This window comes from Mus caroli, unplaced genomic scaffold, assembly GCF_978045245.1.
Source record: "Mus caroli unplaced genomic scaffold, Mus_caroli_1 scaffold_1, whole genome shotgun sequence".
Classification (NCBI taxonomy): Eukaryota; Metazoa; Chordata; class Mammalia; order Rodentia; family Muridae; genus Mus; species Mus caroli.
The window spans coordinates 42,404,763-42,431,807 of record NW_028227256.1 but is presented as its reverse complement, the minus strand read 5'-3'; the positions used below and the strand labels follow the sequence as shown (position 1 = coordinate 42,431,807).

Below are 27,045 nucleotides of genomic sequence, written 5' to 3'. Positions count from 1 at the left end.
TTTATGTGCTTGGCTCTGTTATGCAATGGATCTCCTCTGCCAAGCAAACGGTTGTGGATTATGTGGTTCTGTATTTACAAAAATAGGAGAGAGGGGAGGCAGGCTCAGAGATAGACAGAGAGACAGAAAGGATAGAGGAAAATAGTATAATACTTGCATGATCCAAATGCTACAGCAGGAAAGGTACTATATGCGTAGAAATCATGGTAAAGAAAAACTTTCTAAAAGTAATAATGTATATAAGGTCTAAAAAGATATAGATTACAAAGTTGAAAAAAATGCTTCAGAAAATGGCAATGGCAAGTGCAAATGCTTGCTGAGCATTTTTTAAGTCACTGTGAAAATACAGTGTTGAAAGTGTGGAACACGGTCTAAAGTAGTAGAGATGAGGCTGGAGGTGTGAATTAGGAACCAGATTGGAGGGAATCCTAAATTGGGCTTCGTTTGTTGATTCTTAGAGCAGAGAAAAACTGGCAGAATTCATTTAACCAGAGATTTCTGCCTCCAGATTTGGGTTTAAGATCTATCATGTTATAATAAGAATGATTTACATCTGAAGAAAAGTCTGGAAGAAGACTTGATAAATTTATCATTTAAAAATTCTTTTCTCACAATCCAGTCCTCCATTTCCATTTTAGACAAGAGCAGGTCTCCCAGTGATCTCAACAGATCATGGTATACTAAGCTACAAAACTAGGCACAAACCCTCCTATCAAGGCTGGACAAGGCAACCTGGTAGGAGGAAAGGGTCCCAAGAAAGGGAAAAGAGTCAGAGACACTGCCACTCCCACAGTGAGGAGTCCCACATTAACACCGAGCTTACAGCCACAGCATGTGTGCAGAGGCAGACCTGTGCAGGCTTCTTGTTTTCCACTTCAATCTCTTTGAACTCCTATGAGCCCTGCTTAGTTGATTCTGTGAGCCATGGTTCTGATGTCCTTGATCCCTCTGATTCCTACAATCCTTGATCCCTTTCTTCCAACGAGGTTCTTCAAGTTTATTTATTCTTTAAATTTTATTTTATGTATTTTATTAGATATTTTCTTTATTTAGATTTCAAATATTATCCCCTTTCCTGGTTTCCCCTCCACAAAACCCCTACCTCATCCCCCTTCCCCTGTTCACCAACCCATCCATTCCCACTTCCCCTTCACTGGGGAATCAAGCCTTCTCAGGACCAAGGGTCTCTCCTCCCATTGATGTTCAACAAGGTCATCCTCTGCTACTTATGCAGCTAGAGCCATGGGTCCCTCCATGTGTTCTCTTTGGTTGGTGATTTAGTCCCTGGGAGCTCTGGGGTTACTGGTTGATTCATATTGTTACTTCTATGGGGCTGCAAGCTCCTTCATCTCCTTCAATCCTTTCTCTACCTCCTCCATTGGGGACCTTGTGCTCAGTCTAATGGTTGGCTGAGAGCATTTACATCTGTATTTATCAGGTACTGTCTGAGCCTCTCAGGAGATAGCTATATCGGGCTTCTGTCAGCAAGGACTTGTTGGCATCCACAATAGTGTCTGGGTTTGGTAACTGTATATAGGATGGATTCCCAGGTGGGGCAGTCTCTGGATGGTCTTTCCTTCAGTATCTGCTCCACACTTTGTCATTGTATCTTATTCCATGAGTATTTTGTTCCCCCTTCTAAGAAGGACTAGAGTATCCATACTTTTGTCTTTCTTCTTCTTGAGCCTCATTTGGTCTGTGAATTGTATCTTGGATATTCTGAATTTCTGGGCTAATATCCACTTATCAGTGAGTGCATACCATGTGTGTTCTTTTGTGATTGGGTTACCTCACTCAGGATGATATTTTCTAGTCCCATCTATTTGCCTAAGAATTTCATGAATTCATTGTTTTTAATAGCTGAAAAGTACTTTTGTAAATGTACAACATTTTCTGCATCCATTCCTCTGTTGAGGGTTCTTTACAGCTGTCAATGCATTCCTTATCAACATTCCAACTCAATTCTTCATAGAGTTAGAAAGACCAATTCTCACATTCATCTGGAATAACAAAACAAAAACAAAAACAAAGACCAAAAAACAACAACAACAAAAACTTCAGGATAGTGAAAACTATTCTAAACAGTCAGCGTCCTGGACCTCAAGCTGTACTACAGAGCAATAGTGATAAAAACTGCATGGTATTGGTAGAGTGACAGGCAGGTAGATCGATGGAATAGAATTGAAGACCCAGAAATGAATTCACACACCTATGGTCACTTGATTTTTGACAAAGGAGTTAAAACCATCTAGTGGAAAGCATTCTCAACAAATGGTGCTGACTCAACTGGCATGTTGCATGCAGAAGAATGCAAATTGATGCATTCTTATCTCCTTGTTCAAAGATCAAGTCCAACTGGATCAAGGACCTCCACATAAAACCAGATACTCTGAAACTAATAGAAAAAAAAGTGGAGAAGAGCACATGGGCACAGGGGAAAATTTCCTGAACAGAGCACCAATAACTTTTGCTCTAAGATCAAGAATTGACAAATGGGACCTTATAAAATTCCAATGCTTCTGTAAGGTAAAGGACACTGTCAATAGGACAAAATGGCAATCAACATGTTGAGAAAAGATTTTTACCAACCCTACATCCGATAGAGGGCTAGTATCCAATATATGCAAAGAACTCAAGAAGTTAGACTCCAGAGAACCATATAACCCTATTAAAAACTGGGGTACAGAGCTTAACAGAGAATTCTCAACTGAGGAAAATGAAATGGCTGATAAGCACCTAAAGAAATGTTCAACATCCTTTGTCATCATGTAAATGCAAATCAAAACAACCTTGAGATTCCACCTCATACCAGTCAGAATGGCTAAGATCAAAAACTCAGGTGACAGCAGATGCTGGCAAGGATGTGGAGTAAGAGAAACATTCATCCACTCCTGGTGCTATTGCAAGCTGGTACAACCAATCTGGAAATCAGTTTGGCAGTTCCTCAGAAAATTGGACATAGTCCTACCTGAGGACTAAGTTATACCACTTCTGGGCATATACTCGGAAGATGCTCCAACATGAAATAAGGACACATGCTCCACTATGTTCATAGCAGCCTTATTTATAATAGCCAGAAGCTGGAAAGAACCCAGATGTTTCTCCAAGGTTATTAAGAGAAGTTTTGAAATGGCAATACCGTTATTTTGATCCTGCAATTCCTAGTGGAATATTTCATATATATCCTAGTTGGAGATATATGTATATGTATGTATATGTATATATGTATATATATATACCAAATAATATATATATATTTATATATACATATATATATAATTTGGAATATATGAATAAATTGTATTCATTCAGAATATATATTCCAGACATGATTTGTTTACTAGATTTAATATAACTGAAATTGATAACTTGAAATGGCTGGTTCTTATTTCTTTTGTATGTTATTCTCTTACTATTTAAATACTTTCTGATAAATTGTTTTTAAAAAGATACTATAACTGTTGTATTGTCCTCAAAATATAATATTCTATTTTTGCATGAGAATATTCTGCACATTCTCATTGCTCCCCAAAATTAAACATTTAGGTACTATAAAACATTTAGGCATAATATAAATTATTGCAGAAAATATGATATTTCTATACTGATATCTCTCAATTATACTAATATATGTATTTTTAATCCTTTAATGTTTATTTTAATGGTACACTGTAATGTTTGATTTGGAAATATTTCCAATAATACAAGATCTAGATCAATGTTTATATTCTCTTTTTTTGAAACCTGTTTAGGGTGTTCCTGGAGAGCCTGGAGCAGTTGGCCCATTAGGACCTCGGGTAGGTATTTTCTTTTATGTGATTCATTTTGTTTTCCACTCGGTACAGAATAAAATCAAACCTTTTCTCTTAAGGCATGCTAGATTTTAAGTATTAAGTTATTCTACTATTTGAAAAAATACCTTATCTTGTGAATATAGAGTATCTTTAATGCCAGTTAATTTTGTATCACTAAATTAGAAAGCCTGCTCTATTAGTAAGATTCCACCAGTAGAAAACATTTTGTAGAAACATTTTAACTTATCTTAGATTAATATTGAGATGATTTCACATCCTGGTGACATTGTAGGGAGAAAGAGGGAATCCTGGAGAAAGAGGAGAGCCAGGGATAACTGGATTGCCTGGGGAGAAAGGCATGGCTGGAGGACATGGCCCTGATGGTCCAAAGGTGAGTGCAGTCCTGATTTGGGCTTTTGAAAACTCTAGAACTTACTAGATGCTTCTGGAGTCATCCTCTCTTGACTTTTCAGTATAACCTGATTAAATTATTTCTTAAAAAAAAAAATCAGTGGGTGCATGTTGGACTTTTTCTGGCAACTAGTGAGTGATCTTCCTGTTGTGGGAAACAACATCTGTCTGGGCACATGACTATTGTTCCCTTACACTCATCTCTCTCACATACACACACTCTGATACTTGTACATTTCTTTGGTAACCAGCTTAATCTCACAATTTTTCCAAGGAAATAATGAAATGCTTCTTTTTTCTAAATACAGTACTAATATGTCTGTCATGTCCAACAAAGTGAAAAGCAAGGGCAATACAAGCCATTGTACTTTAAAAGATATTTATATTTCTGTTTATTTGAATTAGTATTTAATTTTCTATAAAGAGAGGATGGGTATGCATCATAAAACTCACATGAGAAACATACGAGGATGGAAGGGATGTTGACTTCGGGGGGGGGAGGGCACATGTGACATAAAAGTCGAAAAGAAACCATTGGAGTTGGTATAGTGTGAGAAGTGCCAAAGGGGTTTGAGGGCATGAGGAGGACCATCAAAAACAAAATTATGTTCAAATTTCCACAGTGAATCCTAATAAGTTATATGCTAATTGCAAATAAAATTGAAAGTATTAAGGACCAATTAAGTTAGAAAAAAGAACAATATAATAGAGAGGTTCACATGAACAAAAAAGGTAAGTTGGAAGTATAAAACAAAAACAAAAAAAAATGTAAATCTAGGTTGTTTTCAAGAGATCCCACTCAGACAGTTTCCCTAATACACAATCTGAGCACTAATCTAACCTCCATCTAATTGCTAACATTCAATTTTAGGGTGACTCAAATAGCAACTTTACAGGCTTCAATATTAACATTCTAATATTGTCTCATTATTTATTTTAGGGCAACCCAGGTCCAACTGGGACCATTGGAGACACAGGGCCACCAGGTCTTCAGGGCATGCCAGGAGAAAGAGGAATTGCAGGAACACCTGGCCCTAAGGGTGACCGAGTAAGTCCTGTCTTTTATTAATTAAGTTCCAGTGCATGTCTTTAGACTATGATAAGGATTTCCTTAACAGCTTCTTATTTCTTGCAGTCTGAATTATAAGTAATTGTTTTCTTATAATCTACTTTATTGGTTGAGAAAATGCATAGCCAGCAGCTGTTGTAGTCTGTAGTGGGTAAAGCTATGAAGGGAACAAGTAATACCTTGTCCACGTGAAGCTGCATCTGGAGTATTGAAAGCACAAGTAAATGAACAACTGGTGCTTTGTTATTTTGTATTTTCCCAGGGTGGCATAGGAGAGAAAGGTGCTGAAGGAACAGCTGGAAATGACGGGGCAAGGGTAAGAGAAAGGGGAAAGGGTATTTTCTACCATGGGCTACAATCCTACATTTCTGCTCATTACCCTACAAACTTGCTGTAAGTTTTAACAACAAAGTTATTCATGCTGTCTTATGTCAAGGCTACAATAATGATGCAGTTTGAGACTGGATGTAGATTGACAGTGGCTACTTATTTTACTTATCTTCCATTAGATCCGTAGAAAAATGTAAAGTCCTTCCTGAAGGAATGAAAGGAAACACACAGTGCTCTCCCTGTATCTATGGCACTTAGGGAAATATGTATAATAGATCAGGGCAAATACAATGGTTGTTCTATTTGTAGTAAGTGCAATACATTGTCATTTTCTATAAGGAAAAAAGTAATAACATGCCTTCTTTGTTTTAAGAACACCACACCTGTACTAATAGGGAACTTATATTTTCTTTTTTTTTTTAATTAGGTATTTTCCTCAATTACATTTCCAACGCTATCCAAAAAGTCCCCAATACACTCCCCCCCAGTCCCCCACCCACCCACCCCCACCCCTTGGCCCTGGCATTCCCCTGTACTGGGGCATATAAAGTTGGCAAGTCCAATGGGCCTCTCTTTCCAGTGATGGCCAACTAGGCCATCTTTTGATACAAATGCAGCTAGAGTCAAGAGCTCTGGGGTACTAGTTAGTTCATAATAATGTTCCACAATAGGGAACTTATATTTTCTATCCATATAGACAAGAAAGTGATTTTACACAGTTCTAGAAAAATTATGAGAAAAATATATTTCCCGTTATATATTTGGAGAAAAAACTTTTTTTCTTAAGAACATACAATTAATAAGTCAATTTTATTCTTTATGTTCTTTCTTTCAAATGTATACATATATACATATACATTTATAACTTTAATGACAAAATAATATTGAGATACCTATGAAGAAGAAACATAAAACTGACAGAGAACTTGTTCATAAAGAACTGCCAACAATTCATTTGAATGTTGCGATTATGTGGTGTGAAGCTCCAGGCCCTGCCCCAGGTGTTGGCTCACGTATGAACAGCACCAACAGCAATGAACCTTGACTGTGAATGGCTATTTCATGAACACTGAAGACATGTTTAGTGTAATTGAATTTTAAATAAAAGAATTACACTTTGTAATAATATTAAAATTTGAAAATATTGCAAAAGTAAATCCAATTTTTAATCTATACCCAGCATTCAAACTAGAGACTAACAAAATTAAACGGGATATAGAAGCAAGGATATATTAACAAAATGCTGCTAATTGAGACTTAATTTGAAGATAGTTTCATATACTGAGCAGAGTTAGGTGAAAGAGGTCAAAATATTTTGAAGAGAAAAATCTCATTGCTAGAATATGCATGACATGGCAAAAGTCCTGAAAGTGTAGAGGGGATGTCATCTATGATAGATAATGACTTGCAAAAGCAATCGTGCTATAAAAAAATAGCTGTTTTGTTTGCTTATTTAATTAAACATGAACATTTCTGTACATACTTTTCCTCATCATATGTATGTTCTCTTAATTAACAGGGTCTTCCAGGTCCCTTGGGACCTCCAGGTCCTGCAGGCCCTACTGGAGAAAAGGTAAGTTAGAAGCTATCTGTGTGCACACCAAAATAACAAGGCCTAAATTGTTGCTGTTTCTCAAGACTGTGTTTGAGGTAGACCATCTCAGAGTTTGCCTCACACTGTCTACATTCAGATGTACCTAGTAGTCTCCAATTGTATTTTGGATTAGGTACTTAGCTATGTAAAATCTACTTTGTAGGGTGAACCTGGTCCTAGAGGCTTAGTTGGCCCTCCTGGCTCCCGTGGCAATCCTGTAAGTGAAAACCTTTCTTTGTTTTTTACTGTGAGGTAGATCACTAAAAAGATTTATCTCTATTGATCTATCTATCATCTATTTATTATCTATCTATCTATCTATCTATCTATCTATCTATCTATCTATCTATCTATCACCTACCACTTATTGATATGTCTATGCTTATCCATCTTCTATTACCTAACAATCATTAATCACTGTCTGTCTAATCTCTAATGTAATTTTTACAAATTGATTTTCAAATTTATTAAACTTAAAGAATTGTCAGCCTCGAAATCTATCAAATCAAGACAATTAACTTGTTTTCCAAGTAATTAGGAAGTTTCTTTGACCTCCAACTTATTACTTCACTTAAGATTCTTCCTCAAGCAATGTAGTTGATTTCTCTATCCACAATTATCTACATAAAATGTATATTATGTGCGTGAAAGCTTCAATAATATTTGTCTCCTTTTAGGGTTCTCGTGGTGAAAATGGTCCAACTGGAGCTGTTGGTTTTGCTGGACCCCAGGTAAAATTTCCAAGAGTTTCTAACTTACAAATTAATACCCTTCATAGTAGAGTAATAAGCTTAAGTATTATTCAAATATGTTTTGTTATATATTAACATTTTCAAAGTTTAAAATAATTTGTGTATTATTCAACATATTTTAAGAGGTAGAACAAAAGTTGATACTTTTAATATTTAATTTATGTAGTTATTTTTTTGATGAAAATTGCTTACATAGTTTGAGAATGTTTCAGAGAAGTTATTGCATTTTTTCATAACATGCATACACTAATTCCACAGCAATATTCTACATGACTAAATATTATGTTATTAGTAATTACTATGAAATAATTTGTTATAAATCTTAAATATGTTTTCTCACTTGCTTTTAGGGTCCTGATGGACAGCCTGGTGTCAAGGGTGAGCCTGGAGAGCCAGGGCAGAAGGGAGATGCTGGGTCTCCTGGACCCCAAGGGCTAGCAGGTTCACCTGGCCCTCATGTGAGTTATCAAAAATTAAAAAAGACGTGTTGATACCGGAGCACAGTATTTATGATGCACAGCTCATGCATTTGGCTTACGCTAGTGGTCTTTTTTTCCTTCCATTTAGGGTCCACATGGTGTTCCTGGACTGAAAGGCGGTCGAGGAACCCAGGGTCCACCTGTGAGTCTTTCTTTTATTCTGGGAATTGTGCACAGCCAGTTGCAAATATCTAGTGTGCTCCAGATATGTAAATGTTAACTGTCATCCAATGATGTAATAAAATGCTATTTTATACATATCAACTGTATTATAGAGCAAAGTGTGCTTGGCTTAAGCCAGAGATCTCGGGGGGAAAAGATCTTAGGGAAAAATCAATTTGTTAATCTTGAAAACTCAAGTGCTTTCTTTATATGGAGCACAAATATACTTACTATATATTGAAGTATAAACACTTTATGTAGTTGATTATACAAAACACCTTTGTGATCTTAGCTCTACTTTTGTATGTTTAAAATAAATAAAGCTGTAACAGAAAAGCAATGTACCTCTACCAGCTAATCCAGATTCTCTAGAACATTTAAGGCACGAGAAGAATAAAAACCTTCATGGTCTAAATAAGGGATGGAATCCACAGACCCACAGCCTCCCATGTGAAATGTAGGCTTGAGCAAAGTAGAGAACTAACCAATGTATCTGTTGTTCCCAGGGTGCTACAGGATTTCCTGGTTCTGCTGGCAGAGTTGGGCCTCCAGGCCCTGCTGTAAGTCTAATTAGATCTACACCATTGTACATACTTGCATGTTCACCCACACACATGTGATACGTTAATTATTGTTTTGATTTAGTCTTTCATGACTTTTTCTCTTTGTTAACTCTTCTGGCAATCATAGTGTAGTTTAATCAACACAAATTCAAAATTACAAACTAATTAACTTGTAGGAGATTATTCGCAGGTTCTTTCTAATCCAATGTCTGACTGTTCTTCCATTTGAGTACTAAATACTGTTTTGGTATGTGTGCTGATAATACATCTCAGAAAGCATCTCTAGATGCTTTGAAACTTTCTTTATGAAAGCAGTGATCATAAATATATGTGTATATCTGACTGTGCCTGCATGTGTTTATGTACCATGCGTGCAGCAGCTTGTGGAGGCCAGAAACAGTGTTTAATTCTCAGGGAGTAGAGTTACCAGCAGTTGTGGCTATCACATAGGTATTAGGTATCAAATCCATGTCATCTGCAAGAGTCATAAGGGCTTCTAACAGCTTCACCATCATCCCCTGAAAGTTTCTATAGTAAATCCTATCATAAGACCAGTTCAAACCTGTTAAAATGAAGTAACATTCTAATCTATAGTTAGAACAGAGCCTTTAGTAGGTTTGAAAATTAATTTCAGAACTTTTAATAATGAATGATCAAAATGGTCATCTGAAAAATGGAATTTAGGGCTTTCTCAGGGTAGTAATGTTCAGCTATGCTTTGTTTCTTTTGCGTTACTTAAGTATCCTCATGAGCAATTATCTAAGAAGATAAGAAACACTCCTGTGAGGAGGCTCTCTGTGCCTGAGGGCAAGCCTTCTGAGTCTGTACTTATTTGGTTTCTACTTTGCCCTCCTCATTGCTTTTTTCTGTATGATACCAGGGAGCTCCAGGACCTGCAGGCCCCGCAGGAGAACCTGGGAAGGAAGGACCTCCTGGTCTTCGTGGTGACCCTGGCTCTCATGGGCGAGTAGGAGATAGAGGACCAGCTGGCCCACCTGGTAGCCCAGGAGACAAAGGGGACCCAGGAGAAGATGGACAACCTGTAAGTGGGCATCTGTTTCACTCCAACTGAAATATTTATAAGAAGAAACTTGTAATAATACCTGCTATAAAACTTATCAAAATATTATTCTAGAAATATTCCTAAGTGATTTCATCTCACTAAGTTTCAATTTTTAATTCTCTGGTATAAAAGTGTATGTGCAAAAGTACAAAATGGTAAAGGACATGGTTTTCTAAAACTAAACCTTTGTTGAATGTTTTCTATGTGAAGACTAAATATTAACATTGTTTAGAAGTGCAATCCTTTCAATTTTCTTTTTGTTCTTTTAAAAGGAAAATACTGAGTTTTTGGACTAGCTCTCTCTTTTTATTTTTATTAGCTAGCAAGTTCTTCTCCAAGTGTTGAATAATGTCACAGGCTATGTTAAAACTGAAAATGTTCACATTCATGCTTGGATGAAACGAGAGGTTTTGTGCGGCTGTTTTTGTTTTTTTTCTCATGCCTCCCCAGATTCTATAAGGCCTGAGTAACTATACAGCTTCCGTAGGTATGGATTCATCCTTTACAGTAGGAACTATCATCTCTACCACTAGGGTCCAGATGGTCCTCCTGGTCCCGCTGGTACCACTGGACAAAGAGGAATTGTTGGAATGCCCGGACAACGTGGGGAACGAGGAATGCCTGGCCTTCCTGGCCCAGCGGTAAGTAGCTGTTTTGGTCAATGTTCATCTGATATGTTATATATTTTTTTTGCAGGAAATATTGATTTGTTTTGCTTAATAAGTAGGTTCAGACATTCTTAAGCTGACATTAATTCTTAGCTTTTAAAAACCTTTCAGTCTTAAATGTTAAGTGTTTAACAAACTTTACAATCATATCTGCTTAACTATGGGTCAAGAGACTTAGATAATAAATGTTTGGATTTTTGGTGACTCAGTATTCCTTCAAAGATAAAACTGATGCTTGCTGCTAGAGAGATGAGATTAGCTCCTGGTGGTTTGGTAGCATCTTTTAAAATAAATATCCTTAAAAAAAAACAGCCATACTTCACAGTAAACAACCAAAGAAAAGACATGTTTGAGTTAAAGTCACATCAGAAGTGATTGTGGGTGAAGTACAATCCCCTGTTCTTTTTGAGTGCTTGGGGGTCTCATATTATTTGGAGTATGGAGGAAAGTTTCACTCTATAAAAACTCTAAAGCAACTAAATTTTACCAGTGTTTGAGGGGGAAATAGTGTTTTTATGTGGAACGTGGACTCCCAGTATGTGAATCTAGTAGACCATTGTGTAGAAATATGAACAAATTAGGAGTTCAAGTTTGTCTTAGTGATATCAGAATTGAGCCAAGAATTGGAAAGTAAAAGTTTTCAATGATGAGTCTAAAGTACTGATCACATTAAAAAAAATGAGCAGAAAAAGCAGGAGTAATTAAGATATGTATATCTTTGAAGTGATACAGGTAACAGAAGCATAGCCACAATTGACTACATATGTTTCAGACACAAAATGCATACCTAAACAGGCAATGTAGGATGATTTTGGTCTCTTTGATATGTCATGAGCAATGTGATAAGAAGTATGAATGTCTTTAAGCAATCATGGATGTTGTAGGATACTGGACAGTTATATATATTGGAGGAAAAATTGAAGAACTACTGAATGAATGGGTCTTAAGGAAACTGGTATTCTTTTTCAGTGTTTTACCTACTTGTGTTTTAATTTCAGGGTACACCAGGAAAAGTAGGACCAACTGGTGCGACAGGAGATAAAGGTCCCCCTGGACCTGTAGGACCTCCAGGTTCCAATGGTCCTGTAGGGGAACCTGGGCCAGAAGTGAGTGCTACAGTCCTTAACAAAAATACCTTCATTTTAGATGTGTATGAAGGTTATAGTTCTTTCATTATCAAATTGATGTAGATATTTAGAAATGTATTGTACACATGAGCTTAGGAAATATGTCTGTCATTCTGTTTGATGTGCGTGCTTCCCTAGAGATTTGACTAAGTGATAGAGAAACAAATTTAGTGCCTTTCTACTGGCTTTTAGAATAGCTGAAGTGAGCATTTTGGTTGATTTAGCTTTTGGCAAATTGTTTTGAAGGTGAGAGGACACAGCCATTCATCTTTTTCCTTGCTATTATTTCATTCTGTAATGGGATATTTATGAAAATTGCCAAGTTTTATGGAGATAGGATTAATGACACTATTGCAGCTTATGAAGAAGGCAAAGGAAGTAGAGGGTGCTCTTTTTTTTTTTAATCACTGTAAAGTAACATTATGGTTGTCATATCCCTTTAGTCTCTTTTTAGAGGAAATAAAGCTCTAACAGGCAATTTGAGAAGCCAAAGAATAGAATACCCTCTGCTCAACAGCCAATGATTTTAAAGCTGTATGAAAACATGAAAGTAAATAATATTTTTAAGGTTTTGAAACTATATGACTATATTCATGTTATTTGGATAAACAAAGTGAGAATTCAGGCAAAATGCATGATAATGGCACTGTAATTGTGATCTATTTCCATGCATCTCTGGATTTTTTTCTTTAATGAGAACTAGAATTAAACAATAGGAGTAAATAAGAATACAGTAAATACAGAAGTGGATGCTCACAGTCATCTATTGGGTGGAACACAATGAAGGAGGTAGAGAAAGTACCTGAGGAGCTGAAGGGGTCTGCAGCACTAGGGGAGAAACAACAATATGAACTAACCAGTACCCCCAGAACTCGTGTCTCTACCTGCATATGTAACAGAGGATGGCCTAATTGGCCATCTGTGGGAGGAGAATCCGTTGGTCTTGTGAAGATTCTATGCCCCAGTATAGGGAAATGCCAGGGCCAGGAAGTGGGAGTAGGTGGGTTGGGGAGCACAGGGAGGGGGGAGGGTATAGGGGATTTTCAGAGAGAAAACTAGGAAAGTAAATAGCATTTGAAATGTAAATGAAGAAAACATCGAATAAAAAAAGGAAAAAAAGAATATGGTAATTTTACAATCAGTTGACAATAAAAAAAGAGATTGGAGCCATTTCTCTCCTGCTAAGGTTCCTAGTAAGTGTTGACGGCTATTTTATAAAGAGGAGAAAACACGTTGGTCAGTTTCTGGTCAACTGGCTGAGAGTGTAAAAGCCTCCTCAAGAAACTGTGTCTAACACTATTCTTTTTAGGGTCCGGCTGGTAATGATGGTACCCCAGGACGGGATGGTGCTGTTGGAGAACGGGTAAGTTGATTAAAATATTAGAACCACATAAGCATGAAATCATTGTGAATCTAGCATAATAGCAATTTTAATAAAAATACTCTATCTTTATAACCCCAGTGCAACTCTGATTTTTCTGATGGCAAACAGTTTAGTAAGGTCCTAACCTTGGATAACCTTGTAAATGAAATAATGACGGAATGCATGACAAAGTATGATACATGTTTTTCAAAAGCAAGAAACCAAATTGCTTTTATATTTGGTGTAACATAGAAGCCTTGGATGAAGATGTGAATGGATGTTCTAAATTTCTGTATCCGTTACACAACTGAGTGATATCTACATTTTTCTACTCATTCTCTAAAGAAAGTAACTTACAAGGATATAAGCAATGATGCACTCTAAACTGTAGGTGTGGTATATATTTTTAAATTAGCCCTGTGTTGAGCTGATAATTTTCCAAGGTATAATAGCAGCTGAGTCTCTTTTGGTGATTACACAGCTGTTAATTAGGAAACAGATCTGGCCACTAAAGGCAAACCAGCCTCGTGATGTTAAATCTTCTGAATCTGTTTCCAAATACTTAAATGCAAGTATTTATAGACTTAAAATTTTTTTCAGGGTAAGCACACAAAAATGCTATTATGTTATTAATAGGGAGATGGAAAAGTTTGGAGAAATCCTGGGCTAAGACTCTCCTTATCTAACACAGCCGTAGAAATGTTCTGACATCTGGAACATTTGCCTTTGCTGGTGTACTCACGTAATGCAGCAAATATTCAAAGGTCTTGATGCTCACTACCAGAAATATTACTGCTGTACCAGTGAACTCCTATGTGGACTTTAAATTGCTGTTTCAGTTTAATCACAAACTTTAATATATATGACACAGGAAATTCCCTATAAATTACAATTGCATGTGTGCTTTAAACAAGTTACTTTTCAAAATCTTTCCTTCAGTTTATTGTCTGTGTGTTCTTTAACTTAGAATCCAGTGTTCTCTCTATCTGCCAAATTAACAAGCCAAGTTAGCAGTAATTTCCTTCGGAAAATAACATTTGGCTCTGTTTTTTTGAGTCACTAATTGTTTCCATGCATACTCCTGCCAATCTGATCTTACCTGTGCTTCCATATCAAGATGCTATTTGCAGCCCCGTCACATGGGGTTGTCTGAGTGTAATGAGGGGAGGCCTATTCTCCCCTAATTATTCGAAGTGAGATATGCAATCTGAAGACAACTTTGTTTGCCACCAGTTCATTGCCTTTTGAGGGTATTGTACCATATGAGCATTGTAGCTAGCATGGTAGCTGCCCTTCTTCTGTAAGGTAGGGGAAGAATGCTTTTAAAAAGGGTAGTAAGTTAACAACACTCAGAACAAGTTTTCTGAGAGACTCTATATGGATTTGAAAAATGGATGAAGTGGTTTCCACTGTGAAACTGCATTGTGTGTTACAAATATGAATATTACTCTGAAGACTGCCAGTCTAGGAAATTAGACTATCAATTTTTCATTTCTGGACATAAACACTCCTGTCCTCTAACACTCTGGACATAGGGACCAGCAGAAATCGAGGGTGAAAAAGTTCTAAAGCCAAGGTGGAACAGTCCTATGCCTGTGAATTTAATTTATTCACTAGTGAATAAAAGTAAATACTTAAGTAAAATAAAAAATAAATATGTTTAAAATATATATTTTCATATGTAAATAATATGAGCAATATTGAATATTGTTAATTTTATAGAATAAATTTTTAAAGAATAATATATTTTTTGTCAGGGTGACCGTGGAGACCCCGGGCCTGCTGGTCTACCAGGCTCTCAGGGTGCCCCTGGAACTCCTGGCCCTGTTGGTGCCCCTGGAGATGCAGGACAAAGAGGAGAGCCAGTAAGAATGTCAACTTCACATTGACAATTACATGACACTGATATACTATCCTGTAACTATGTGTATATGCATTCAGTCCTGATTATATTATTAGCTGAGGACTCTAAATAGTGATAGACAATTATGCATTAAAATATATACTTAGTTTTAAAACTAATTTGCTTTTGAATATGGATGTGATACTGATACATTTTCTTTAATTATTTAAACAGGTTGTGATTTATAGGAACACACCAATATGTGTTTTATCAATTCTATAGGAATTTATAGAATACATCTGAATCAGTGTCATTTACTAGAACACTAAGGTGAACTTAATTTGGTCAAGTTAATATTTGAAGTTCACTGTAATGTATTACTAGAGTTAGTGTGTTATTACCTTATGTACAAACATTTGGCAGATGTCAATATGTATATGATATTTATATCTATGTTTATATTGAGATGTTACTCTTAGATTTATATTCCTGTGTATATTTATGCTTTAAGATACCAAGTTTTATGAAAAATTTTCTAGGGTTCTCGAGGCCCTGTAGGACCACCTGGTCGAGCTGGAAAGCGTGGTTTACCTGTAAGTTCTATGTTTTCTGAACAAATAAATTTTTCTTATGCAAAATACATCCAAAAGGGAAAGTACACTTAAGATTCATAAATATCGGAGGGGGGGGGGGACCTGGGGCAGCTGTTAGAAAATTACTGATCTCTAGGAGGCAGAGACTCTGTGAGATGGTAGTAGCAATATAGTGTGATAGTGCAGTAGCTAGCAGTGAGGAATATTCAAGAAAGTTGAAAGACAGATTTTGAAAGATTTTATTACAAAGCACTAATATGTGAAACAGTACAGTTTAAATCTGTATTTAAAATCCCAAGAGAATTAAGTTTGAAACTGATATGGGGAATACCGAGGGTCTTTGAGAGCAACAGCAGCTTTCTTGCTTCAGATAAGCAGAAGCTAGGGGTTCCAAGAGAGGATGTGATCCTGGGAAATCAAAGGTCTCCAATCCTTTCCCAGCCAGTGGCTTCCAACTTGCTGGATATTGGTTATCCTGAGATACAAACGCACCTGTTTAGCCCTGCTTTGCTTCTCAATGCAGTCTCAGTAGTCCTAGCCCATCAGTTTATTTGCATATGTAAATTTAGCATTCCTACAGGAAGCATGGAAAGTAAATCTTATTTTAAGTTTTAATTTTAGAGAAATTATTTAAAAATTATAATAAGTACAATCATAAGGAATAAAATTGCAGCAAATTGTAGTCTTAATGTTCATGATTGTCTATTCCTAGGGACCACAAGGACCTCGAGGTGACAAGGGTGACAATGGAGACAGAGGTGACCGAGGTCAGAAAGGCCACAGAGGGTTCACTGGCCTGCAGGGTCTTCCTGGACCTCCTGTAAGTTATTTCTTAAATACTGTACTTTCTTGCATATGAGAATACATTGATATATTGACAGAAACATCTATGGATTAGAGAGGTGTTTTTGTATATCATTTTAACTTTAAAATTATCTTGATGGATAATTATATAATTAGCTAACTATAACTACCCATATATAAGCTAAAACATTGTGGAAAAGAAATTATGCAAAAAGCTACATGCCTCTTTACCTACACAGCTGTCTTTGGTCTTAGTCAGATGTTAAAGAAATCAATGGTTTTGTTTATAGTGCTAATATTAGTGACATCATGCTTTTAAGGATAAAAGTACAGCACAATACAGATTTAGATTTTTTAGCAACACTTTCATTAATCTTCCTCTGTAGGGTCCAAATGGTGAACAAGGAAGTGCTGGCATTCCTGGTCCTTTCGGTCCAAGAGTAAGTAACAGAAACTATTAAGTTTCAGATGTGCATGACATACTGTTTCTTGAGTACAATATTTCTGGTATTTCATATTTATTAGTTCATGTTCTCTCAGTTTGGCAGAAAATTTATGGGTCAAACTTAGCAAGTAATATGAAATAGAAATATCCTGATGTATGGCATATTTTGCTTCTCCAAAGTCTATTACCTAGGTTTTATATGTGCTTCTATTCAATTTCATATTTGTGGTTTAATTTTCCCTAAACATAAATTCTTTGAGATGATTGGAACTGCTTATGAAGTAGAATAGATTTTGAAGATAGACATTTATTTCTTTAATTGTGATAAAGCCATGGAAGCTTATTCAAAGATAATTTGGAAACAAATCATAGTAGAGAACCATTACTTGAAGCTTTTAGAAATTGTAAATTCATATAAATGCTGCTTCTTATAAATCATTGGTGTCCTAAGACTATTCAGACAAATATTTAGGGAAATAAAAAGTGAGAAAGATTAGTTACAAATCTGCTATATTTAAGTACAATGTAAACATACATAAAGTGAGAATAATATTAAGGAAAGTGCTATGATTTGATGAGGTTAAGTGGTATATAAGTACTGGTTTCCACCATAACAAACACTCAACTTACATCATTTCCTTCTGAATCAATTGAATTTTCAACCAGGTTAACTATTTGATGAAACAGTTGCTACTAATGAAAGTTGGTGACCAGCCTGTTAGCCTTTTAAAGTTATTTTGGTCCTTCACCCAGAATTAGTGATGCACAGTTCACACCCAGTGAAATTGTAAATATAACAAAATGCCGAAAGATGACTTATTAGTTATTAAGACCAGAATCTTAGCAATCAGGGCAATTACTCCATCTCTATAGTGGTTCTTTTATTAGAAAGTAATTGTGCAGTCTTTCTTCTAAAATACATTTTTGTGTTCTGACAGGGTCCTCCAGGACCAGTCGGTCCTTCAGGAAAGGAAGGAAACCCTGGGCCACTTGGACCAATTGGACCTCCTGGTGTGCGGGGCAGTGTAGGAGAAGCAGGACCAGAGGTAAGGTCAAAAGAGTTTGCATGGAAGATGCTGTTGCCAAAATGGAGTCAATCCAATGGCAACTGTGGAACCTTGCCAACAAGAGTTTCAAGAGACTCTTAAGCCTAGAAGCCACAACAAGGTTATCTACTTAAGTAATTATTTCAAGTCTTTTAATACATGGTATTCAGAGCATATAAAAATAAGAGTTCAAGATACCAAGCCCTTGAACCTATATTTAACCGAGGTTAAATATCAAACTATAATTCCATTCTTATCAAAGTTTGACAAACATTGCATTGTGTGAAATTACAATAATCTTAGTTTGCTTTCCTGTTAAAAACTCTGACAAAATCAAGTTAAGAAAGGGTTTATTTGCATCATAGTTCATGACACAGTCCCACATGGCAGGGATGTCAAGGCAGCAGGAGCTTGAAACAAAATGAAGCATTTGAGTTTGAAATTTTTCTTCCCCAAAAATGACATTTAAGATTTCAATTTTCAGTGTTCAATTAAAAATCTAATTGTATTTAGTATAATATCAAACACTAAACCATGTTAGTTAGTCTCTGTCCTCAGACATTAGGCATCTAACTACACACAGACCCACTCTGCACATTTAAAGATTGTCTGATGCTTCTTTGATCTTATTTATCTGACCTTACTGTCTTAGTCTTTGTTCTTACAGTGACAGTGCCATTGAATAGTTGAATGTTTATTATTTATTGTGTGGCTATAGAGGCTCATTGTTCTTATAGTCAAGAAAGTTTCACAGTTTTAGAACTTCTATTTGACTTGGGTGGTATTTGATTTACTTTCTTATGGCTCAGTGCTCTTCCTCTTAGATTACTGTAGGATGTGTGAAATTCTGATGATCTCCTGGAAAAATCAATTTTCTATCTATCCATCTATCTATCATCTGTCTTTGTCCCTGAAATCAGTCTTTTGCGAATAAGAAAGCACTGGCACAGAGGTTGAAACACCTTCCCTGAAGCCTCAGTTGAGTTGCAGAGGTAATATTATTAATATATCAGCCTCTGACACCAAGGGTTTTGCATTTTACCTGAACTGTCTTTCTTTAGTTGTTACTTGGCTTCTTTGAGACTCTTGAGAGCTTCCTCTGGAAATGCAGAGGAATTAATGGAGAGCACTCAGCTTGTAATCTTTGCCACTCTTTTTGGGTTTAATTTGAGTGGTCACATTTCATCAGTTCTCCCCTGAAAACAGAAGAACAGGATACACTTTTAAGGCTATGAAAAGGATAATGAAAAACTTTCTTTGAATTTGTTCAGTACTGAGAATTTTTACATTTGTCAAAATTCACATACATACAAAAAACTTCCTATTTTTTTCTTGATTTGGACAAACCAACGAGTTCACTAATGGGAGTCTTGTGTTTATTGCCCTAATATTTCCTGCAGACATACAGAAACAGCTCTCACACACTAGCATCCTTTTTCTGCCTTCTGCCCATAGCTCTGGTAAAGAATTCCAGTTGTATCTTGCTCAAAATTGTTTTGAAAAGAATGTAACTCTGAAAGTTCTTCACATGAAATACATCATATCTTCAAAGAAGACATCAAAGCAAAGAGTTTGGCTTTAAGCTTTGTTTATCTCAGAGCCTGTCTGGTAGATACTTTCCCTGAAAAGCGGTTCAACATCACTCCTCATTTTGCAATGTTATCACTTGACAGGCTAGCCCTGCCTGTTTAAGAAGCATGAATCACACTTCTTCAGTATCAACTTATTGTTGTGCCAAGTTGTAACTGTCCCCACACAGCATAGTAAGCAATTTTGTAAAACAAAACAAAATGCTATTAAATGTCTTTCCAATTTCTCCTTAATTAGGGTCCTCCTGGTGAACCTGGGCCTCCTGGCCCTCCAGGTCCCCCTGGCCATCTTACTGCTGCTCTTGGTGATATCATGGGACACTATGATGAGAACATGCCAGATCCACTTCCAGAGTTTACGGAAGACCAGGCAGCTCCAGATGACACAAACAAAACAGACCCTGGGATCCATGTTACCCTGAAGTCTCTCAGTAGTCAGATTGAAACCATGCGTAGCCCTGATGGTTCCAAGAAACACCCAGCCCGCACTTGTGATGATTTAAAGCTTTGCCATCCGACAAAGCAGAGCGGTGAGTAGACAGGGGCCTGTTTGAGTAAAACATGTTGTCTGTGTTGAGTTATTCTCAACTGCTTCCCAAAATGTATTTTTAACTTTATAGTTAATGATAGACACAAAGATAAATTGTTGAGCATGCTCTAGAGCTTATAGTTTTGTGGTTGTGACAATTAATTAAAAAGATGATAGATAGGATATATAATAAAGGCCACATCATATCAAAAAAGCAATTTTGAGGAAATAGTTCACACACACACACACACACACACACACACATATATATATATATATATATATATATATATATATATACACATACACACAATACTTGCTCATGCATAATTAAAAATACTTTCTTACCTACATCATCATTTAGAATTTTAATTAGGTAAATCATTGAGAGGCCAGTAAAGGTCATGTTTCCCTAATTGATTTGCATATGGAATCAATTTATTGCACTTTAATGACCTACCAATCAATCTTTTACTATACTGCCTGGCAGGATTAAGTATAGTAATCTTTTATGGCAGTTTGGAGTGAAATAGTGTCTCTACCTAAGTTGTATGACAGTGTTCTTAGTTTGCCTTCTTCAATAATATTAAATGATTTAATTAGACCCAGAAAAGGGGGGATCTAAAGATCATTTGAATGAGTTTGGAAATACCAGGGTTTCAGTTAACTTTAAACTTTAACATCAACAGAGACAGCTAAGAATGTTCTATCTAAAGAATATGCACCTTTTGTACTATTTATGTCTCACGACTTCCCTCCCTTTTTATATAAAATTTTATTTTTGCAATTTATGTATAATAATACATGTATGTGTATAGACCTATAGAAATAAATGTAAATAAATATACTTGATGTATATTTATACAATTATAGATCAAACATAAAAGGCACTATCTTGCTTTAAAAATCACTTGGATGTTTTGAGTCTTAAGTTCATGATTTGGAAAAAGTGCTTTTGAAAAGAAGTTAGCATGAAGAAGACCCCTAGTGCTTAATAGTAACATTTCATATATATAGATGAATATTTTATATATATATATACATATATATGTGTGTGTCTATGTGTCTACTTGCATGTATATTATGTGTCATATGTGTGTGGCTGCATGTGAACAGCAAGTTGACATGAGATGTCTTCTTTAATTACTGTACATCTTATATGGTAAGATGGGGTTTTTAGCTGAGTCCACACTTCACCTTTTTAGCTAGTCTAGCTAGTTGGCTCACTGTAGGGATCTCCTGTTTCCATCGTTCCACATGCTGGGATTGCAGGTGGGCCACAATACCCACCTAGACTTTGTATAGGATATATACTATATATCTACAAATATATATATTTGAGTATCCAAACTCAAGTCCTCATGCTCATGTGGAAACATTTCACTTGCTGAGCCTTCTTCCCAGTCTCTTACTATTATTTTGAATAAAGGATGAAATATCTACTGATTATTTTAGAGACTCACAATCATATTTGAGATAATCTTCATTTAGCACATATTTCTATCTCGGAAAATAGGTGAATATTGGATTGATCCTAACCAGGGATCAGCTGAAGATGCAATCAAAGTTTACTGCAATATGGAAACAGGAGAGACATGTATTTCAGCAAACCCAGCCAGTGTTCCACGTAAAACCTGGTGGGCCAGCAAATCCCCTGACAATAAGCCTGTGTGGTACGGTCTTGACATGAATAGAGGATCTCAGGTGAATTAACATATTTACCTAGAAATATATTTTTAATTGTTATTATTTATTATGTTTTCATATTTATTAAATGATGCTATTATTGTTTGACTGGATTTAATATATTATGTTTACTTTTAAGTGATATCTTCCCTTATTACATGTCACTGACTGTGGAGGACAGTGGGAAGGGTCTTGTCTCAACTCCAGGAAACCTAGGTCACAATTAGAACTCCTAAAATTACTAAGCCTTGCCAGGCATGGTGGCACACACCTTTAATTCCAGCATTTGGGAGGCAGAGGCAGGCAGATTTCTGAGTTCGAGACCAGCCTGTTCTACAAAGTGAGTGCCAGGACAGCCAGGGCTACACAAAGAAACCCTGTTAGTGCTTAGTGTAGTGTCTGAAAAGATAATACCTTTTAGATACATTTTTAAAATAATGTAATCCTTTGAAGCCTGTGAAGTGTTTAAGTCATTATTTTAATTAGGTGAAATATATGATAATTTTTTTCCGAATTCCTGTCTACTTAATATTTCTATTATGGTCCAGTTGGTTCAGAGTTTCATCAGATCTTGGTTGTCCTATTACAATGTCCTTATTTCATCCCAGCTTACCCCTCTGCCTCCAACCTTGCCCTAGTCAACATATTATGGAAGTGTTATAATTCTGTATATGATAAGTTACAATCTACTATCATTATAGATGTTAAATTTAATTTAACATCTATAAAAAGCTGAATTTAAATATAAATGGCTGAAGCGTAGTTTAACCAAAATAATATGTCAGAAATCAAAACTAGACCATTGAAAACAGTACTCAAAGCTGAAGATGAATAGGGAAGAGTTAGTTGGAAATGAGTTTTGATACTTGTGTTGTAGAAAATAGTATTTTTGACATGTATGTAATTATTCAGTAAAATAGATTTATGCCTACACTTAATTTATATTTTATTCTAATTAGTGATAATTTGAGTTGTATTTATTAAGTATTATATATATATATATATATATATATTAAAATTATTTAACCTTTCTCTGGGAAATTAAAATCATTTGGCTTTTCACCTCTTCTTTGAAGTCATAAGGACACAGGTACTTGTGACTGTATTTGAAAATATTTTCCTTTGTATAGATAAAATAGCTTATTATATGGGCACCAAGAAAAATCTTTAAAAGTGATTTACCTATAGTCTGCTAGTCATCTATCAATCTACCTGGCATTGACTCTTTGGGTGGCATTATGAACCTCTTTAGTATGTCATGTTACATAAATTTCTTTTATTTCTCTAGTTCACATATGGAGATTACCAGTCTCCTAACACAGCTATCACTCAGATGACCTTTTTGCGGCTTTTATCAAAAGAAGCCTCGCAGAACCTTACTTACATCTGTAGGAACACTGTTGGATATATGGATGATCAAGCTAAAAACCTCAAGAAAGCTGTGGTCCTTAAAGGATCAAATGACTTAGAAATAAAAGGAGAAGGAAACATCAGATTCAGATACACAGTTCTTCAAGACACCTGCTCAGTAAGTGCCTTTTGGACTATGCTTTTCTGTAGCTTCCTTTCTTTCTTCAGAAAGGTAAGTTTCTGACTCGCTTTCAATCATAAGCTTTAAGAGTCTACAATAGAGACTCACTGATTGGCATTTTTCCTTTCTGCCACACACACTGGTTCATACTTACCAGAGCTGTACATTCACTGCTTTTGAATTTTAAAAGGTTAGGTGGGGGAACACCCTCACAGAAGTCGGAAAAGGAGGGATGGGATAGGTGGTTTCTGGAGGGGAAACTGGGGAAGGGTATAACATTTGAAATGTATATAAATAAAATAGCCCATGAAAAAATGTTACTTGCGCACATGCGTGGGGGCGGGGGTGTTCCTGTGTAAACTTCTTGGATATATATATATATATATACTATTTATCCATTGTCCTCTTGAATTCCAGAAGCGAAATGGAAATGTAGGCAAAACTATCTTTGAATACAGAACACAGAATGTGGCCCGCTTGCCCATCATAGATGTTGGTCCTGTGGATATTGGCAATGCAGACCAGGAATTTGGCCTTGAAATTGGGCCAGTGTGTTTCATGTAACAGAAGCCCAGACATATCGACTACCATCAATGACCACCACAAGAACTGTGACTGCTTAAAGTTCATCCTGAGACTCTTGAAGCAATGGCTGGTCCCGCATCAGCTTTGTACATAAGATCTGAAGTGCCTGACCACCTTATCCTTCAGAATATTTATTTTACTTACAATCCTCAAGTTTAATTGACTTAATGTTTTCAATATGGCCATTTAGATTAAAGCAACCAACGACAATGACCATCTTTACAAAAAGTAAACTGATCAAAAAATAAATATGTTTTCATCAATTCATTTCACTGTAATGAATACGTTGCTTAGTATTTATGAGAAAATTCTTCTTCCTAGCAGATAGCTTACATGATGGGGTATGTAACGCCTCAGCACATGTTGATTTTGCTTGGCTGCAGTCTGAAAAATAGAGAGCCATGCCCCCTGTGTCCTCTTATTGTCAGAACATCAGTGACAAATGAAGACCCCCCATGCATGTCTTAATATTATACTAACATTATAGAAAACAAATTAAGGTGAATATAACACTTTTCCACTGTCTTAAATGATATCCTTAAATAACATGTAGCCATTGACTTTTAGGAGGAAAAAAATCCATAAAATTGCTTCAACTTTACAATTTATTTTGCAAAGTTAGAGTTTTTTCCTCATTCAAATTTAAGAGTAACAGTTTCCTTTTTGTTGTAATCTTTCAATACAGATAGAAGTTATATTTGTGGTTTCTTATGTAAGAAGATATTGGACGAAAAAAAATTACCCACACAATTTTCTAACACACATGCCCAGTAATGAATGTTAAAACTCTCCCACAGGCACAGTTTCCTTTTCCTGAAGCATATCATAAGAAATGAACAAGAAGTCCAGCATTATAATGATCACTCAAATAAAATGTGGGGATTGGAATTAGAACATTCATAAGAAAATATGACCCAACATTTCTTAGCATGAGCTACCTCATCTCTGCAAGCTGGGATAGATTTCCTGCGCTTGTTTATTTTATTAGGTGTTGAAAGGTGCTATGCTTCTATTGTTATTCCAAGACTGGAGATAGGCAGGGTTAAAAATATTATTACTTTTCTTTTAATGATGGTGCTAAAATTATTTCTATAAGTTCTTTAAAGATAAAGATTGTTTCATCAATGCTACTTGTGAACACAGAACTGTTAAACATCCCATTTGAGAGATAGATCATTATTCCTGGGTCTTTTAACTGTTCCTTTCATGATGTATTTAGAATGTTGTGTAATACTTGCATGTGTCTTAACCTCGGACACATAGGTCCCCTTGTGTCTCAAGAATTTTTCCTTAATTGCAGTTGTTTGCTCCATTGTTGTTTCTTACTTAAATAATCCGGGCCATCCCAAAGGACAAGACACACATAGAACTTTGATCATGTATCTCTGCAAAGCATCGAATTAAATGCATGCTTCTGTCATGTCAGTCATCTTCAGTTTGTTGAATCCTTTGAACATATTAGATCCTTTTAGTTTCCAGTAGTGAAAACTAAGATCTCCTGGTAGTTTTTGTTCACAATTTAGTAGACGATGCAACAAGTACCTACCATTTTGTCTGCACTGGCTTAAAAATAAATCTATCTGTAACATTGCCTGCAAAGGCATGTTGACATCAATGAAGACAGTCTATGCGTTAGAAAACTCAGGCTAGTGATTGGTAAAGAGTAAAGGAAATGAAAAATCCATTATTGAATAAACTAATAATAAAACATGCCTCAATGTGTATCAAGTATGAAATTAGCTTGAACAGTATCAGAGTTTCATTTTCAATGTCTATTTCATAGCTTCATTTTTTCTAATTTGAGCTCCATATCTTGAATTTGACTCTATAACTAAGGATACTTGTACATTTTTCTTGTATTTTCTTTATGTCCAACTTGTATAGGTTGTACAGGTTCATATAGGTAGTCCAGAAACATATGTTTATTTCCATCAAATGAAAATACTAATAGTTTCTAGTCATAGAAATACCAGCTCTGAAGCATCAGGGATGCTTCTAGGATTCCTGACATTAGACCAAAGCCTCAAATCTTACCCTGTGTTCCAGACAACTCTCTCCATAGCGGTGGGTTTCTTTACCTATATGACCTAGAGGTAGCTCAGATGCTAGATAATCAAAGGCAAATCAATAGACATCTGGGAGGACAGTGGTATCATTTTATTAAAAATAGAAATAAATACTCTTGCAAATTACTTTAAATGCAGTTTAAAAAAGCAAAGATGGCAAAGAAAGCAAGAGCGATGCTGAAACATCATTATGTAATCTGATAAATGCTGGCTGTGTTTATTGCTATTTGTTCTAATTTTAAAAAGATTTAATTTCATAAACTACAAACATCATCTTCTCTCCCAAAATGATATTATAGGCCTGTTTCAGTTGGGGTTTTGATTAGTGTGATACAACACTATGACCAAAATCAGCTTGGGGAGGAAGGGGTTTTATTTGCTTACACTTCTTCATTCCATTCCATTATCAAAGGAAATTAGGGCCAGAACTGAAGCAGGGCAGAAACCTGGAGACAGGAGCTGATACAGTGGCAATGGAGAAGTGCTGGCTTGTTCCTCATGGATTGCTGTCTCTGTCCAGTGATAGCCCAGTTACCAAAGGCTGGGGACTCCCACATCAATCATTAACCAAGAAAATGTCTTAGAGATTTGTCTACAGGCCTATCTTATGGAGGCATTGTCTCAATTAAGATTCTTTCCAAGTGACTCTAGCTTGAATTTAGTTGACTACTAAATTCTAAGTACTAAACACTACTTAGACCAGGTTTAGTAAGAAAACACAAAACTCGAACAAACAAGAAACAGAAACAAAAACCAGAAGCCATGTTTGGACCTATCACACATATGAAACACCATCCTACTATATCTCAAAAGACCTTATTTTCTGTTTGAAATTACAAATGCTTCAAGAGGCATTAAGAAAAAAAAAACATTAAAAGTTGATTCTGGAGATAGAGAATAACAGTAGCATCACAGGCCCCAACCAAAATCTCTAGAACATGGGGGCAAGCCAG

The 27,045-nt window shown here is 35.9% G+C and overlaps 1 protein-coding gene across 1 annotated transcript in view; it reads left to right on the top strand.

Annotated features, from left to right (window-relative positions):
• Col5a2 (collagen type V alpha 2 chain) overlaps positions 1–25,446 on the top strand; it is an 87,956-nt gene extending 62,510 nt beyond the window's left edge. Inside the window, exons 32-54 of the mRNA XM_085832132.1 lie at positions 3,753–3,797; positions 4,087–4,185; positions 5,146–5,253; positions 5,537–5,590; positions 7,124–7,177; positions 7,362–7,415; positions 7,876–7,929; positions 8,301–8,408; positions 8,518–8,571; positions 9,098–9,151; positions 10,035–10,196; positions 10,751–10,858; positions 11,884–11,991; positions 13,322–13,375; positions 15,133–15,240; positions 15,758–15,811; positions 16,524–16,631; positions 17,002–17,055; positions 17,999–18,106; positions 19,934–20,225; positions 21,741–21,928; positions 23,199–23,438; positions 23,859–25,446. Coding sequence (XP_085688258.1) covers positions 3,753–3,797; positions 4,087–4,185; positions 5,146–5,253; positions 5,537–5,590; positions 7,124–7,177; positions 7,362–7,415; positions 7,876–7,929; positions 8,301–8,408; positions 8,518–8,571; positions 9,098–9,151; positions 10,035–10,196; positions 10,751–10,858; positions 11,884–11,991; positions 13,322–13,375; positions 15,133–15,240; positions 15,758–15,811; positions 16,524–16,631; positions 17,002–17,055; positions 17,999–18,106; positions 19,934–20,225; positions 21,741–21,928; positions 23,199–23,438; positions 23,859–24,005 — 2,415 coding nt within the window. The 3' untranslated portion in view covers positions 24,006–25,446. The remainder of the gene's footprint in view (positions 1–3,752; positions 3,798–4,086; positions 4,186–5,145; positions 5,254–5,536; positions 5,591–7,123; positions 7,178–7,361; positions 7,416–7,875; positions 7,930–8,300; positions 8,409–8,517; positions 8,572–9,097; positions 9,152–10,034; positions 10,197–10,750; positions 10,859–11,883; positions 11,992–13,321; positions 13,376–15,132; positions 15,241–15,757; positions 15,812–16,523; positions 16,632–17,001; positions 17,056–17,998; positions 18,107–19,933; positions 20,226–21,740; positions 21,929–23,198; positions 23,439–23,858) is intronic.
• The last annotated feature ends 1,599 nt before the right edge of the window (positions 25,447–27,045 follow it).